This window comes from Centropristis striata, chromosome 3 (assembly GCF_030273125.1).
Source record: "Centropristis striata isolate RG_2023a ecotype Rhode Island chromosome 3, C.striata_1.0, whole genome shotgun sequence".
Lineage (NCBI taxonomy): Eukaryota > Metazoa > Chordata > Actinopteri > Perciformes > Serranidae > Centropristis > Centropristis striata.
This window is the reverse complement of record NC_081519.1, coordinates 32,968,528-32,986,495: the sequence shown is the minus strand read 5'-3', so window position 1 is coordinate 32,986,495 and position 17,968 is coordinate 32,968,528. Positions and strand designations below refer to the sequence as shown.

At 38.7% G+C, this 17,968-nt stretch overlaps 1 protein-coding gene across 1 annotated transcript; it reads left to right on the top strand.

The window, feature by feature from the left end:
• The first annotated feature begins 2,432 nt into the window (after positions 1 to 2,432).
• On the top strand, positions 2,433 to 16,035 carry si:dkey-43k4.5 (potassium voltage-gated channel subfamily S member 2). Its single transcript, XM_059329600.1, has 10 exons — positions 2,433 to 2,657; positions 8,633 to 8,809; positions 8,906 to 9,039; positions 10,057 to 10,221; positions 10,299 to 10,470; positions 10,621 to 10,704; positions 10,797 to 10,958; positions 11,761 to 11,844; positions 14,503 to 14,595; positions 15,476 to 16,035. Exons 2-10 carry the CDS (start codon positions 8,639 to 8,641, stop codon positions 15,944 to 15,946), a joined length of 1,536 nt encoding a protein of 511 aa, XP_059185583.1. The 5' UTR covers positions 2,433 to 2,657; positions 8,633 to 8,638; the 3' UTR covers positions 15,947 to 16,035.
• Positions 16,036 to 17,968: the final 1,933 nt, after the last annotated feature.

Sequence of the window (17,968 nt, the reverse complement as noted above, 5' to 3'; positions counted from 1 at the left end):
TCAGAAGTCCTGCACTCCAGCTTTAATGCTCTCAACCCAACAAGGGTTTCAGGGCTGTTTTTGCTCTTCTTACATGTTTTTTTACTGTGACCACTGCAATATAGAAAATCTTTATAAATCTATAAGTCCTGCAGCTCAATGGAATCAGCACAATCATGGCTAGAAATGAGAACACCACTTTTGTGCAGAACAACACAGTTAGAATGACAGAAATAATAAATATAAAAAAATATGTAAAGTTAAAAAAAAGATATACATATACAATTCAGTTAGGTTGAAAATGATAAATAAATTAAATATGATAAAATAATATAAAATAATTTTTAAAAAAGGACCTGATGTCAGAATTTGATATGAGGATGTTTTTCTTTCTTTCCTTTCTTTTTTTGTGTGCAAAGTAATATGGTTGTTTGATAAAACTGAACTATGATTTACAACACATGGTTACATTTAAAGAATAACATCAGTTGACTGATATAAGTTAGATTTCATGTTGTGATATATGCCTGGTGGAAGAAGTTTTACAATTAAAATAAATAAAATCACTTCCAGTGTCTCATCTTATTTCTGATAAAGAGAACAAAACATTAGAAACATGCACTTTAACTGCCAGGATCTCTCTCAGATTATTTGTGTGTGGCTCTGCTGTGTAAAGCTGCAAGACCATTTTCAGCCACTAGATGGATCTACCATCACATACATGCAGAAATCTATGAATGGGGTCAGATAGTTTAGGACATCAGGTTCTGTGGGACAAAAAGGTTTTATATCTTGGGCTCTTTAACTATAAGCAGCTCCAAACATGTTATTGTTTTGTTGCTACCAATCTCCTTTTCATGAAACAATTATTTAGATTGTTCTGGGGTAAATCTAAAATGTGCCATGCCATGTGACATTTTGATTTTCTCTTTTTGTTAATAAGAGTCCTGCAGCTTAAACAATAAAGGTTTAACACTAGGAATAATGTAGGGTGTTGCATTTTCACTATTCCTCTTATCATTAAATATTTTCACAATAAAATGTACTTTTTACAGGGAAGAGTTTGGGTTGACTTTGCCATTTAACTGGAAGATGTTTTGTAAAATGGGACAAAAGAAAAAAAGGATTTTTTTCTGAAGGGAAACCAGCATGTTTCTCTGATATTAGGTGAGAAAAATCACAAGTTATCATGCTATTATATGCCAACCTGCATTTTTAGTATTTTTGTCACTCTTCAGTCACAACATTGGTGCACGTGTACCATAGACTTTGCATATCACACATTTAGCTATAGGTTAAATTAAAGATTTAGTAAATCAGAGACTGAAATGATAATTCGATTTAAGCATTTAAAAATGAACAAAAAAGAAATACAATTACAATTATACTAGAATAGAGAATAAAGAATATAATTATGACATGAAACTGCTCACAACAAGGTCAGTGATTTCTGAAAAGAGACATTAATATTGAGCTTTTCAAATGTACTTGAAACTTATTTGTTTGATTATTTTGTTTTTTGGTGCTCTATATTATCTCTAAATAACAATCCATAATATTAGAGAAACGGCAGATATCTCTATATACTCGGCAACTCACACCAAAATAATCTAGACTGATGAATAGAACTACAGGTAAGAGAATACATGTGTTCTTAATTTGATTTGGGGATAAACTGTCCCTTTAGCAGCTGTCCTATTTTACCTGAACATGTCACTGGAGGGAGGACAGGGGTTCCTGATATGTTTGAAAGTCCAAAGTTTCTCAACTATTTTACTTTTGAACAATTTTTAATAGAAATTTAGAAACGTAAAAGTAACACTATGGGTAGCTTTCAGAATATTTTGTGGTTTTAGTTGTGCAGGTGAGATAAAAATAAAAAACCTAAAGGCTTATAGAAACAGACCTGACCTGACAAGAATCATGTAATTTCCCTTCGGGGATGAATAAAGTAATCTATCTATCTATCTATCTATATAAGTATTATTCATTTTGGACTCTGTTGAGTTTATAAGAAAAAGCAGAAAGTCAGCTGCTGTTGGAGGGAAACTTAAAGCTCTGCTTACAGTGCAGCGTGTCTCTGTGGAGTGCAGGTATATTGCAGTAATTAAAAATATAGTGTTTATTTAACGACACCCAAGATCACCCCCACACAGAGTTTAAATCCCAGCTGTGAAAGCAGGAATATTACAAACTTCTATAAACTTCTATTAAGAAAGTTATTGCTGACAATAAAGAGTTTAAAAATATAATTAAACTTGCTCTAAATTAACCACTGAGTGCCGCAAACACATCATAAAACACAACGCTGTGCAGCTTCAGCACATTGAAGGTATTTCTGCTTCGGAGAGACGAGCCTGTTCCGGAATCTGACGGAAAGAGCCGAAGACTTGCTCTGAGAGGAGACAGACCGACGGAGGCTCAGATGGAGGAAAGCAGCGCGCACACAGGACTCTCTGGTCTCTTCTCAACAGTTTTCTGTCACAGGCAGGAGGAAGGCTGCCCTCAAAGTTTCACAGCACAGAAAGCTCATTTTATTCTCTCAGCAGCAGCAGACGGATCGTGTTTGACATGTTCCGTCATTTTCAGGCGTGAAAGTCTAAAAGTTATAAACGCATCATGGGGTGAATCTGACGTCTGAGGAGGATGCTGACCGAGTGTCGTGACCAAACTCATAGGTAAGTCTCAATTAAACATCTAATATTGTGTTTTAGTTCCAAAAAAGATGCCGTTTTATAGCGATAAACTACTTTGACTAATTATCACGTGTTATTGCAGCTCCTGCAGGGAAACCAGTTTATAGTGTTTTATGTGATGTGGAGTTCTGTGTAGTTTCACTTCTTTGTGTTTGATGGAGTTTGTTGATGGAGGTGCATTTTCCCACCGCTGTGATTTCTTGCCGCTGCGCTTCCTTTGTGCTGAATTATAGATCAACTTTATTTCTGTATGTGCAGCAGCATGGCGGCTCCCCTGAGAGCCCAGCATGGGCCCCTCATGTAATTATAGACAGAGAGTGAGAGACAGAGACAGAGAGAGACCGTGTTCCACTGTTATTTACTCTGTTTTACTTTGGAAAAATTGTTGTCATAAAACTCAAAATAGACTAGATGTTTCTTTTCTTACCTGTAGCGGTATTAATTAATCTGGATTGTTTTGGTGTGAGTTAGAGATTGGCTGAAGAGATGTTGGTTTTCTATTGAACCGAAAGTAAATAAGTGGCACTCTGATTTTTCTTTTTTTTTTTGTAAAAAAAAATTCCCCCAAAAACTCAACATTAATGTCTCTATCTAGAAATCATGACCGGTTTCCTCCAGATAATCCAATGCGTTATAACCTGCTGACAGCACTGTATAATTAAATAATAATGCTCTATAACAATAGTTATATTTTATATATATATATATATATAAAATTTATATTTTATTATTCTGTTGTGAGTAGTTTCATGTCAGAATTATTTTCTTTCGAGTTTAGTTCAGAGGCATTAATGTTGAGTTATTCACATTAATTTTGGCAAAGTGCCGTTAAGTTCTATTACAAGAAGTCCTCCAAACCAAACGTCCTCATATGTTTGTACTGACCCTTGAATACGACCCTCAAGAGCGTTTACAAAAATAGTGCCCCTATCGGTTCAGGTTGTCCCAATGAACGATTTGTACGATTTCCAACAAAATGTATTGCATGAAATTTTGACAAAACAATGTTACGTCAAGTCCCCAGTTTTTCTACTGGTGTTCACGTCCTATTGTTGGACGTTTCATCAGAAGTGGTGCTTTTAAACCTCGTTCTTCTTTCCTAACCTGAAAGAAGTGTTTACGGTGGTTAAATGTAACTATTAATCAGCGTTAACATGTTCAAACCCTGTGGTCCAGATGTTTGAAACAGTGGACGTAAAAAGTCGGTTTCCTCGATGAAATATCTGCAGAGTGGACCTTTAGTTCTCTACTTTCTATGACATTCTTCACAGTTACTGTGGCCGCTAAATGGTGCATCTAGAAATTGCAGAGTTTTTCATCTATTTTAAGGGAAGAAATCAAAGTAGAGCTGAGAAGAGAAGTCTGAGCTGAGATCAACTCAAAGAAGATTTAGGATAAAAATATCATCAGACATTCTGAATGTCTTTCCAAATGTAAAAACGACAAAGTTTGTTAAAAGTTGCTTTTGCAGTTTTTATCATAAACAAATGAAAGAATAATTATTATATAATTACCAAAAAATACCAAAAGTTCTGTATGATAAAATAATTTAGAGCTCCAAGGTGCAGCCAGTAACATCTCAGATCAGCTGAAATAACTGAAAGTTTGAGCTTCGGTTGTTTTTAAAAAATATATAAACAAGCTTCAGCTTTTTTCCCCACAAGTCATCTTGTGTTTCCGTTTACCCAACAAACAACATGAATACATCCATACCTCATAACATATTTGAAAAGCTCTTATAAGTAATTTTTAATGTGCAGTGTTTACGTCTGCTTTTTCTTCTCTGGTTTATTGGTGCAAGATACCTTTAATGGAGCCATCAGCTCACAATGTGTTTTATGTTTGCTCAGTGAAACATCAGCAGTGTCCTCCACTGTGTGATCGTCTGTTAGGTCACATCACTGTCCAAACTGTTCATGAGCTTCATGTGACTGCAGCACCATCAAGAGACTGAATGAACCAGGTCTATCATCCAGTGTTAACCATTGTCATTGGAAGATCAATCAAACGACCACATAAACATGAAAATGACTACAAACTGATACAAAACAACAACAAGCAGACGTAAAACAACCGCAAATGGACATAAATTGACAACGAGTCGTCTTCACAACTACAGTGTGATGCACGACAATCCTGAAGAGACACAAAACAATCACAAATCGACATTAAACAGTGACCAAGGTGATATATTACTACAAAGTGAAGCACATTAACCACAAAAAGGACACTTAATGACCTCACAGAGACACAAAACAACTTCAAATAGGCAAAAAAAGAAATGATGCAAAACAACAACACATGGACACAAACGAGGACAGAGGCCTCAAATAATGCAAAGCGATGCAAAACAAACACAAGATTACCTCAAAGAGACACAAAACAACTACAAAGAGGCAAAAAACAAGGACGAATTGATGCAAAACAACCACAAGTAGAAGTAAAACAACCACATAATGCACAAAACAACTACAAAGAGGTTATAGATGACTAAAAAATGTTATAATACAACCACAGCCAAACATTAAACAAACACAAAGATTCAACACAACCACAAGACAAAATGGTAACAGAGTTAAAACAACTACAAAGTGAAGCACAACAACCACAAAGAGACAAACAAGTACAAAGTTATACAAACAACATGTAGAAGTAAAACAACCCGAAATGGATACAAAACAACCACCACTATGCACAAAAAACAATTAAGACACAACGAACGAAAAACGACTACAAAATGATGCAAAAACAACCATAAGCAAATGTTCAACAACCACAAATGGATAGAAAATGACCATTAGAGGACATAAAACGGTGACAGAGGCAAAAATTAATTAAAAAAAAAAGGGATGCAAAACAACCACAAAGACATACAAAATGACCTCAAAGAGATTCAACACAACTACAAAGAACCAAAAAACTACTACAATATTATACAGAACAACCACAAATGGACACAAAACAACCACAGGTGGACAAGAAACGATGACAGAGGCCAAAATGAATACAAAGTGATGCAAAACAACCACAAAGAGACACTAAACAATTAAAGAGAGATTCAACACGAGTACAAAGAGACATGAAAAGGCAACAGAGGTTAAAAAACTAAGCGGGGGGCGCTTCATTTGCATCAAAATGTTCATACTTTAAAAAATGAGGCAGCCCTCATTAGGCAAAGTAGGAAAAGTAGATTCTGTCGTGTTTATTTTTAGCCTCAGAGACGTTGGTGCTGATCGGCAGAGAGAAATACTCCTTCACTGCTGCTGCAAACATGGGCTCAAATATTTGAATTCTGGTGATGGTTTTAATAACAACATGTTGGTATTTCAGCCTTTAACACTACATCCTATTACAAAAAGATTAATCACAGGTTTTACAGTTAAAATACCGATCTTTAAGGTAAACAGTGCAGTTAAAGGTACAACATGTGTCAGAGGAGAATTGTAAAGTAGAACAAATGGAAACACTCAAGAATAGTATCATAAATTTAGTCCAGTATTTGAGTAAATTAATGTACTTAGCTACTTTCCACCACTGCCATTTATAAACGCTAACATGCTTCCCACATACACACCCACCACCTCGTCCATGAGGCAGATCTGGGCTGTATGCACTTCACGTGTCCGTAAATCAGCGCGGAGGAGAGACAGAAACCAGATTAAAGCAGCAGGAAGACAGTGAGAGATTCAGAGAGGGATGAAGTCAGACCGCTCTGCTTTAAACACCATTAAGTCCACATTAAGTTAACACCTGTCTGTGATTCCTCGGGCCATTTCCTTCACTCTGCAATCAGAGAGTGTAACATTATCACATTACATCACAGCAACACTTTACCTGCAGCGGGCTCTTCCCTCCGGTCGAACCGAGCAGCTGCTGATGTTTGGATGTTTACACAAGGAGGCATCACTCTGATCAGAAATAAAACAGACATGAGCCACATATCATCATTCCCTGACTCCCCAACTTGTTGCTAAGCAATATTAATTTTGTTATTTTTGGTTCCTGGCAATAATATTAACATTTCACTGTAAAAAATATTCCAGGCAGCAGTGGGAACATTCGAGGCCTCTGAGAGCGACAAAAAAACTTCACGATACTCTTCACAGTCCCAGAGTTTGATGTGAACTTTGTTATTTATTCATCTGTTGAGTTATTTCATTGTGTTTTATTGTGAATATGCCATGTGGGTGTTTGTACGGAGAGTACACGGACGAGCGCGCGTGGGAGTACGTTTCTGTTTTGGCTGCAGCTATGTGTGTTTTTTTTAACTTGATCACACAACCAAGGAGGTAAATCTTGATTCTGAGCACAAACTCTCACTTTAATCTTGTTTGAATCTGTATTGTGGCTCGCTGCACAGAAAATAACCCAAACATGGATTTATATTCAGTCTGCAGAAAAATCTAAAATCCAGTAAAAAGCCTTTTGGCTGTGAACCAGCGCACGCTGTGTTTTGTAGTTAACATAAGAGTTCCTGGTACATCACATTAGTGTCTGCTCGTCTGGTTTTAGAAGTGCATTTAGCAGAGTAGACGGAATTAGAGTGCCTACTTTACAAAAGAAAGCTCAAACATTCAGAGGAGAAAATCAAAATCAGGCTCCTTCTTGCCAAAATGTCTTCATGTTTCGTTTTGTTTTGCTGACTCAGCTTCAGATAAAGAAACGAGTCTGACGTCTAAATCACAGCAAACACTTTCCATTCAGAAACTTTGTTCCAAATAAAGTTCAATGTCAAATACTTCAAGTATGGAGTAGAAGGACGAGGCTGGTGTTCCACGAAGGGACCGAAATGTTGTAGTTCACCGTACTTTCTGACTTCTCGACTACGTCCAAGGATATTAAATAAAGCCGAGACGTGACCTCTGACCTGATGGAGCTTACGGGTTAAGACATTGTGAAACTAGAGCTGCGATGTCCGAGGGTTACAGCAGATGATGTGAGAATTAAAAGGGATGATGTTTGTTCAAGTGCACTTTGATTTAGGATTGGACCAATGAACGATCTCTGAAGGCCTAGTCATCGAATATTAAGGCCAACATCATGATTTTTACTGTCCATGGAAAGAAAAATGAATACAGAGTGATGCAAAACACCCAGAAGTAGACGTAAAACAACCACAAATGGACACAAAATGACCAGGACTACAAGTAGAGGTAAAACAACCAGAAATTGACATAAACTGACGACAACAAGGCAAAACGACTACAAAGTGATGTAAAACAAACGAATGAGAAGAATGAGAAGGGGCAAAAAGTGACTATAAAAATGGACACAAAGGCACACAAAACAACCATAGATTGAGATAAAACAACAACAAAATCATGCAGTGATAAACATGAAGAGACACAAAACAACCAGAAATGGAAATAAAATGACGATAGCGAGGCAAATAATCACTGAAAATTAACACAAAATGGCAACAAAACAACCAAAAATTGAGAGAACATGACAAACAAGGGACAAACACGTCTACAAAGAGACGCAAAACCACGAAGATGCACAACACAACCACAAAGAGTCAAAAAACAACTACAAAGTGATATAAAACAACCACAAAATGACACAAAATGACCAAACAGACACACAAAACAACCACAAATTGAGATGAAGAGGGGAAAAAATGAATACAGGGTGATGCAAAACAACCACAAAGAGACAAAAAACAGCTGCAGACGGCAGTAGAAATGGAGGGATGGTGTTTGCTCAGGGGCACTTTGGTTTACAGTGAGACTGAGGAACAATCGATCAATGATTTGTTTTACAGACTATTGAAAGCACAAAGATGACAAACATCCCTTTATTCATAACGGTAGATAGAGCTCCTGTTTTAATAATACGAAGTGTGTTTTTAACAACAGTGGAGCTCTCAGAGGAAGAAGGTTCATCAGACTCACACACACGATTCTGCTGGCTTCAGTCTTTTCTGTTTCCATATTTATCTGTGTTGTGTCTCTTAGGTAACCATGGTGAAGGAGAGTCTGCCCAGCTGGGTCCACCAGGACTCTGACGAGGGTCTGGTCCACGTGAACGTCGGCGGTCTGAAGAGGAGTCTCTGCTCCAGCACGCTGAAGAAATTCCCCGACACCAGACTGGGAAAACTGCTGGCGTGTGATTCAGAGGAGGACATCCTGCAGGTGGTCGCTGCACAGGTTCACCTCCTGCTGCTTTCTCTTTCCTCCCTCAATCTTTCTCATTTCTCTGTCCTCCTCTCCTCTCTTCTCTTCCTGCAGGTGTGTGATGACTACGACGTGCAGCAGAAGGAGTTTTATTTCGATAGGAACCCCGGCCTGTTTCCGTACGTGCTCCACTTCTACCAGACGGGCAAACTTCACATCATGGACGAGCTGTGTGTCTTCTCCTTCAGGTCTGCCTCACTGACCAACTCTACATCACTAACACAAGCAGATCAATTCACTTTATGGATGTCTATGTAGGGAATAAAGACTAAATAAATATTAATGGGTGGAGCTCAGTGAAAAGCCATTACCACTTTTCATTTCAAAATTTAACCCAGACCTCTTACTGAGCAGCCAGACATTTTGAAATGTTTGCTTTAAAAGATCACCAAAAGTGCACCATTTATCGTAGAAAGAAACTGTAAGAACAGGCAACAGGCAGCGTCTGAATTTGAAGTTTCTGAAAGTCCTTGAACAGATCATCTGTCACAAATGTTTATGTTATAAAAAATGACCAAAACAAAGCCTAAATTGTTGATATTTGTGTCAGAATCTCTTTATTCTACATGTGTCATTTACAATAAAGCGTTTGCACTAACCAGATCCTGTTAAAAACATTAAATTCTGCTCCTCAGAGAAACTGTGAAGACATGATTGATTCTGCTGAGACCAACGGTCCGTTACAAATATTCACTGAAAATCTGATTACACAGAACAGAGAGGAGAAGACAGGAGAGGCTGTTTACACAGAGCAGAGAGGAGAGGACAGGAGAGGCTGGAAACATGACAATACTTCAATATGTACAATATGTGTAGACAACTGTTCTTTTTACAGCATCTGTGACACCTGTGTTCACTTGGAAAAGTGGTTAAAAATTCCATTTTATTCCAATTTGTTAAATATGATTTATCAGACAAATTTGACTTGCCTTCTTTATGATCTTCATGATCGTTATGATTTCTGTCATTCTAACTGTGTTATTCTGCATAAAGACATGTTTGAGTTGTTCCCACTTCTAGCCATGATTGTGCTGATTCTACAGAGCTGCATGACTGCTAGATTTATATAGATTTTAGTGAAATACAAGGCCACGGGGGTCAAATGGAAAAAGGGTAAAAAATGCCCTGGAACGCCTTGTTGGGGGTCAGAGAGTTAAAGATCTGTCAGACTGGTGAACGTGGTTTGACTCACGTGTCCTCCTCAGTCAGGAGATCGAGTACTGGGGCATCAACGAGTTCTTCCTGGACACTTGCTGCAGTTACCGTTACCACGACCGGAAGCTGGAGAGCAGCCGGCACCGCAGCTGGGACGACGAGAGCGACGTCAGCAGCATCGACACGTCTGTAGACGAGATATCAGACCTGAACAGGTGAAGGAAGCTTTTGAAATGTGTAAGAAAAATTATCATTCACGCAGCTGGACTCACGTCCCCCTCCGTCCCTGCAGAGACATGCTGCACTTCCAGGAGGTGCGTTACGGGAACGTCAGGAAGTGTCTGTGGCTGACGCTGGAGAACCCGGGATACTCCATCCCCAGCAAGCTCTTCAGTCTGGTCTCCATCTGCGTGGTGCTCACCTCCATCGCCACCATGTGCATCAACAGCATCCCAGAGTATCAGGTCAGTCGGGGGGCTGGAGACTGGAAGGACCTAGTGTCGGACTCAAAACTCCTCCCAAAAATCTGTTGACACAAAGACATTAGAATAAAGCAGAACACCTGTCATGTTTGGTGCTTTAAAAAAACGTGAAATAATCTTTTTTTCTCTCAGGTGTTTGACGACGAAGGGAAGCTGATCGAGGACCCGACCATGCAGGCCCTGGAGGTGTTCTGCACCTGCTGGTTCACCTTCGAGGTGAGGAGACAAACTCAAAGTGTGCTGGTGACGCTGGAGAAATGATGAGTGAAAACAGAAAAACCAGATTGTTTGTTGTTTCTGTGTTGGAGGTGGTGATGCGGCTGCTGCTCGCACCGAACAGGAGGAAGTTCTTCCACCACCCTCTGAACATCATCGACATGGTGTCTGTGGCTCCCATCTACATCACGCTGCTGTTCGACATGACGATGGGGTCAGAGTCTGAACTGGGAGATCTGGGACGACTCATACAGGTTCAGAGTTATTGATTATAGAGCAGACATACAGTCATGAAAAAAATTATTAGACCACCCTTTTTCTTCAATTTCTTGTTCATTTTAATGCCTGGAACAACTAAAGGTACATTTGTTTGGACAAACATAATGATAACAACAAATAGCTCATAATAGTTTAATTTAAGAGCTGATATCTAAACATTTTCCACGGTTTTCTTGATAATGATTTTGGTTTTCATAAAAAAAAAACATGGAAAATGTTTAGATATCAGCTCTTAAATTAAACTCTTATGAGCTATTTTGTTGTTATCATTATATTTGTCCAAACAAATGTACCTTTAGTTGTACCAGGCATTAAAATGAATAAGAATTTGAAGAAAAAGGCTGGTCTAATATTTTTTTCCATGTCTGTAGGTGTGTAACATTACTGAGTCAGTCTACAAATATTTAATATCACAACCAGCTCTGAACCAGCTGCCAACAGGAAACTCAAGCTGTAGTTTATGTTTCAGCTCCACCAGACTCCTTTGAAAAAAACTGTGATTTTACCACACAGAACACAGGAGTTGCTGGTCTACCGCTACTTTAAAACACCAAAGTCACACAACAACACAAACAAAAGTAACTGATCGAGGCAGCATTCAACCAGCAACTTCTGTGTTTCTGTGAGCCAAAATTACTGCTTTTGTCAATGGAGTCTGGTGGAAAGGTATACAGAAGGCATCTTTTACTCCATGACTTACCTCACATGCCCCCCTCTCTCTCTGTCATTCTCTCCATCTGTCTCTCTCTCTCCGTCTGTCTGTCTGTCTGTCTCTAGGTGTTCAGGTTGATGAGGATCTTCAGGGTTTTGAAGTTGGCCCGACACTCGACAGGACTGCGTTCTCTGGGAGCGACTCTTCGGGTGAGTCTCATGTCTCTCGCTGACTCGCTGTGACATTAAACCTCTGAGGAAATATAAAAACAGTGCGGCTGAGTTTTATTTTCTCTGAGACGTTGTGGTATGTTGGCCTTTCTGCAGACGCAGCAGATAAAGGTTGATGGATCGTGTGCAGATAAACTGAACGTCTGCTGTTGTTCTGCTTCTGTTGTGAAGATGTCTTTTCTATTTTCTATTTATAGTATAGGCTGCAGGTAATTTGAGACCAAAATAAATAAATAAATAAACTGAAAAGAAGTTTTTCAAACTCAAGCAGTGAAACTCTGCCTGTTAGATTCTGGATGTATTTATTCTCATTCTGTAGAAGCCTCTGGAAAGTATTTATAATGTGGGGCTGCACTAGTTTTTGGTAATTTACACAATTATAACAGTGAAAATGAGCTCAGAGGCTAATAAGAAAATGGCTCTGAGATCTCAACGTCTTGAAGCTAGTAGAAATCAAAGATATGCAAACACAAACGTGCTGCATGAAAATATCTAATACAAAAACATTTATTTAATACAATAAATAAATACTGATCGACTGTATTAATAAAAGGCTGATAAAAAAAACATTTTCAATGTTGTACTGTTACGTGCAGACAGTAAGTCAAGACTTTAGACCAGTCAGAACAAATGTTGGAGCTTTTTTTTCTTATTCTACTTTATATAATCTTTGGGCACAAATGGGTTAACGTTTCATTAAATCTCTCAACCAAGGACAACAAGAGGTTAACTCAAAATCAGGGTTCACTGTCATGTAAACAAGGTCTATTGTACGACGGCGTATAAAGGCCAAATATGAAAAAAATAAAATAAAATACGGACCCAGGGGATGGGGGTAATATTTCGAGAAAAAAACGTGGCAAATCTAGGAGAAAAAAATAGAAGATTTTTGAGGAAAAAAAGTCGTAAAAATAGGCTAGTGTTTTGTTTTTCAAGGAACTCCATCAGCACAGAAGCTGCAGAATGCTATGTACTCTGTCTGCAGGGAGAGACTTCATCAAATTATACTTTACAATCAGATTTAGCAATGAGGAAATACTTGTGGTTTAGAAAGTATCTGGACTTTGAAGAAATGCGTGAATTGGGCCTGTTCAGAAGAAAACACCGTACAGATTTGGATGAGGTGAAAGCTTTTCTGCATCAGGTACTACAACGCAATGGACAGATGCAAAGATATCGCTGGTTATAGCTATGCCACTTTTTTCTCATAAATCTGCAACTTTTTTCTCTAAATATTACCCCCCTCCCCCAGGTCTGTATTTTTTTTTTTTTCATACTTAGCACTAATACGCCATCGTACTATTGGAATAATGTGTGGTAATGGGTTCGACTGAAGTGAGACTAAAGGTTTTTACAAAGAGTTGATTGAGAAATTATATTATATACTTTAAATAACAGTCAAACCAGGTGGAGGACAAAAGGTGTAAGGCAATCATGAGGAGGGTTCAATCATCATGATACCAACGTTTAGATTTCTATTTAAAATGAATAAAGTCATCAATCAATCACTCCACCTCCCCACCCACAAACCAAGCAATGAATGACTTCCTAAGTAATAGGAATAATAAGAACAGCAGCAACATATATCAAGAGGTAAGACAGATTCAATTATATCTAAATAAACTGCAACAATAGAGAACAATAAATAATTAAAGGTGAGGGTTGTTTTCAGCCAGTAACTCCTGATGAAAGTCTGCGAGGACTGACAGATTTGTGTCTTTCTTCTGTGCGACACCATGTGAAGTGTTCTCAGCTCATCACATGTAACATGTCAGTGTTTCAGCCTCGTCTGTCACAACATCCAGTCGTTCTCTCCACCAGAACAGAATCGTCTCTGTGAGCCGTCCGGTGAATATGTTTAACATTGTCTTAAATTATTAGTTTCATGTTTTAAACCTAACTGGATTTGGATGCATTAAATTTACATTTAGATGGAAGCAGCACTTTAATAAAAGCTCCTGATTCGTGAGCAGCATCTGAGGTGAAACACTGAAAGCTTTCCTGGTTTCTGTCCTGCATCTCAACCAAGTAAAACACAAGACGATTATTTAGATTCTCTGAAATGAGGTTCTTATCTGTAGGCAGTGATAAAGGCAGCAGCTGATATCAGTTTATAAGTTTACACTAATTAATAAATATTGTCATCACTTTAACTTGATGTGCTTTCTTCAGCGTCACCAGACTCCATTGACAAAAGCAGTAATTTTATCTCACAAAACGACTATCTCACTATCTGAGCTTCCTTCATCTCTTTGTTTTCCAATTATGTGCAAAAATTAATCGTGCATGAACTCATTATAATTATTGTTTACATTTATACATACACAATTCGACATTTGTATTTCTATGTGTATATTTGGAATATTTTTGACATATTTAATTTTGGATTCATATGTGGACCTTTATTTAGATTTTTTTTTTTTTAACTCAAGATCAAAAAATACACTGAATGAATTCTGCTCTGAGGTCTTGATTTCTTGATACTTCTGTTGGGAGATAAATACAAACAAACATCTCCACTGTTGTTTTATTGACTGGAGGATGTGACTGTGACAGTGGTGGTTAAAACACAGATCTCGGCTATCTCGGCTCCTGACCATCAGACTAAATGTTTAAGTTTCCGTCTGGTTTGTGCAGCACAGTTACCGTGAGGTCGGCATCCTGCTGCTCTACCTCGCTGTCGGAGTGTCCGTCTTCTCCGGGATTGCTTACACCGCAGAGTACGAAGAGGTAACATCTCACTGAAACTGTCTGAAAACGTATTGTTTTCAAAAAGTTTTACGTAAAGATTTGATTAGTTTTTATTATTTTTCATTTTATATTATATATATTTATAAAAACAAACACAAAAACTGATTTAAATGAGTAATTAATGTCGATGCGACTGCAAGAAAGTTGATCAGATATTATTGGTGTTCAGATTTAGATCCAGAAAAACGTTAAAGTTCTGTATTAAAAATCTTTCTTCAGTAAAATGACATTAGAATCCGTCAAAAATGTACTTAGAGCGCCAAAACTAAAAGTACTGATTATGTAGATTTCAGAATTAATTTATTATATTATTAAAAAATATATTATTGTTAGTCGTAAATTCTCTCAGTCAATTGTTGTATGATAATAATAATGATAATAGAAATAATAATAATAATATAATAGCAATGTGTTTGTGTAGAAGAGTAACTTACTGCTGTATTCCTGAATTGGCAGGATCATCTTTGTTACATTGTTTTATATTTATTCCCTATATTTTTGTTATTATTTAGGGAGACAAGTTCTGTAGCATAAAAATCACATGACCTTAAAAAAAATGTTTTGAATGTCTTTGTTGCTGTATGAAAACCAAGTCTCAGCCTCCGGAGCTGAAAATAAAAACCAATGCAGAAGAAGCTGCAGTTCCTCTTTTGGCCACTTGAGGCTCCAAAAGTGAGTCAGTCTCCATAGAGCTCCGTGTTAAAAAGCTAAACTTTACAGCAGAAATAAATGTGTTTCCAGCATGGAACAAAACCGGTTTTGGTCTTTCTAGATTATTTTTCTGTTCATGAAAACTGTGACGTCCCGGAGACTACGTCCATATTTTAAAGTCCATGTGAAACTCTGTCTCTGTTTTCAGGACGTGGGTCTGGACACCATCCCGGCCTGCTGGTGGTGGGGGACGGTGAGCATGACCACAGTGGGCTACGGGGACGTGGTGCCCGTCACTGTGGCGGGGAAGCTGGCGGCCAGCGGCTGCATCCTGGGCGGCACGCTGGTGGTGGCGCTGCCCATCACCATCATCTTCAACAAGTTCTCCCACTTCTACCGGAGACAGAAAGCTCTGGAGGAGTCGGTGAGGAACAACCACCGCCGGAAGGTCAGGATGAGCTGCGAGAACGAGCCGGAGGAGGACGAGGACGAGGAGGAAGAGGAGGAGGAGGAGGGAGGGTCGGACGGGGACAGCAGGTGTCTGGACGACGACGACACCGACGACATCGAGGAGGACGATATTGATTACGAGGACGAGGGTGGAGTGATCAATTACAGCTACGTGGAGCATCCGTCCTACACGTCCATACTGAAGAGGAAGGAGCTGCATCAGCTGTGAGGACGAGCTGCACGAGCTTAAAGGGACAGTCAGGAGTTCTTGAAGTTCTGACCCACAGTCAGTGTGTTACTGCAGCAGAAGATGATCTGCACGTTCCCAGTGTGGAGAACCAGACGCTGCAGACAGGAAACCGACTGGAGACGGGGACACCAAATGAATTTAACCACCTAAACAAACAATATTCATTCATTCATTATCTTATACCGCTTATATGCACTGCCAGCTGACATTGGGCGAGAGGCGGGGTACACTTGGGGGTCCAGACTATCACAGGGCTGACACGTAGAGACAGACAATCATTCACGCTGTCATTCACTCCTACGGGCAATTTAGAGTCACCAATTAAACCTAAGTGCATGTTTTTTGACTGTGGGAGGAAGCCAGAGAACCCGGAGAGAACCCACGCTGACACGGGGAGAACATGCAAACTCCACACAGAAGAGCTGCAGGCCGGAGTCGAACTTGCTACCCACAGCCGTTTCATGTGGCACTACTTTTTCTCGACTGTAGAACTTCCATGTTCCTACAATAAGCACCGCAGGTCGGCTGTTTTCATCCGAATCAAACAGAACCAGGTCCCACCAGGCAGCAGCAGCAGCAGCTCTCCGTCTCTACATATTGGAGCCACCAGGCAGCTTCTGCTCCTTCTTCTTCATCCTGGAGTTTAGTTTCCACAGAAGTTTCTCCTCTCTCTTTTTTTCTTCTTCTTCTTGTGCGTAGGAACATGGAAGTTCTAACAACAAAAATCGGTGGTCATATGGTTAATATAGCATACACATATACAGGTTTAACAACCATAGGGTGGGCCTTTGTTGAGAAGGTTAAAATACGTTTTGTGTCCCGTCTGCAGTCTGTTTCCTGTCTGCAGCGTCTGGTTCTCCAAACTGGGAACATGCAGATCATCTTCTACTGTGGGTCAGTACCTCACTTCAAAAAATCAGACTATCCCTTTAAAACTGACTCAAAACTAATGTGAAGTCTGATTGGACCATAAATCAGACTGTCACCTGATACAAAACCTCATAAATGTCGTATGAACTTTGTGGCTGCAGGATGACGGCCGGACAAACACGAACGACAAGAAAATGAAAGTAAAATAAACATGTTGTGATTGACTGATTGTAACTTTGAGTCTTCCAAGACGGACTGCTGTGACACGATGTTTGTTCTTCTGTTGCATGTCGGCTGTTTCAGGATGCAGGTTTGTTCTTATCGATACTGGATGTTAAAAGTAACAGGAATGTGAAGAATCACAGGAAGAAAAAGAGGTTAAATTGAACAGGAAAGCTTGCAGAACAGTCGGAATGATGACGAGTCTGAAGTGAAATGAAGCATGAAATGAAATAAAGACAAATATCAGAGAAAACTGTGGAAATTACTTTTGTGAGGTAAAAAAAGAAATGTTTAAAATAAAAGGTCAGAGCATCACTGAGATCAGCAGGATTCTCAGACTTTAAATAAAAGAATGATTTAACATAAATCTGTAAAATATGATGACGCCCCAAACTTCAGTCAGAAAACAAAAGTGTCCCTAATTCTCCTTTTATCATCTAAACATTATTTAGTGAATCTTTGTGACTCTGCAGTGTTTTCTCTCAGCTCCTCTGCAGGACTTTGGTGGCGTGGAGCCACAGAGTTCATTTACTGGATGACTTTGTGAAACGTCTGCAGTGTTTCTGGATAATGGATCACAAACTGTCAAACTGTCATTTAATATCAGACACGAGTCCCAAAACTGCAGAAACAGAGTCGCACTGCAACAACAGACCTGAACTCACAACTTTTTTTCATGTCGAGGTGAATTCATGAAGAGTCGAACAAATAAACTGTAGAATAAAGTAGAATGATTTAAAATAAACTACAAAGTAATGCATAAAAGCAGGACAGTTGAGTATTTGTATAAAAAATGTATTCAAATTATTTTAAAACATTAATAGTTCAAATAACAATGTACATATTTTCTTTACATGTGTAAAATGTGTGTTACCACTTTGTTTATGATTCAAATTACATCATAATCTT

Excerpts from the sequence above, each read along its gene's own strand:
- si:dkey-43k4.5 (XM_059329600.1), top strand. The coding sequence starts at position 8,639 with ATGGTGAAGGAGAGTCTGCCCAGCTGGGTCCACCAGGACTCTGACGAG. Across the intron at positions 9,040-10,056 it reads CTGTGTGTCTTCTCCTTCAG|TCAGGAGATCGAGTACTGGG; the intron begins GTCTGCCTCACT and ends TGTCCTCCTCAG. Across the intron at positions 10,222-10,298 it reads GAGATATCAGACCTGAACAG|AGACATGCTGCACTTCCAGG; the intron begins GTGAAGGAAGCT and ends CCGTCCCTGCAG.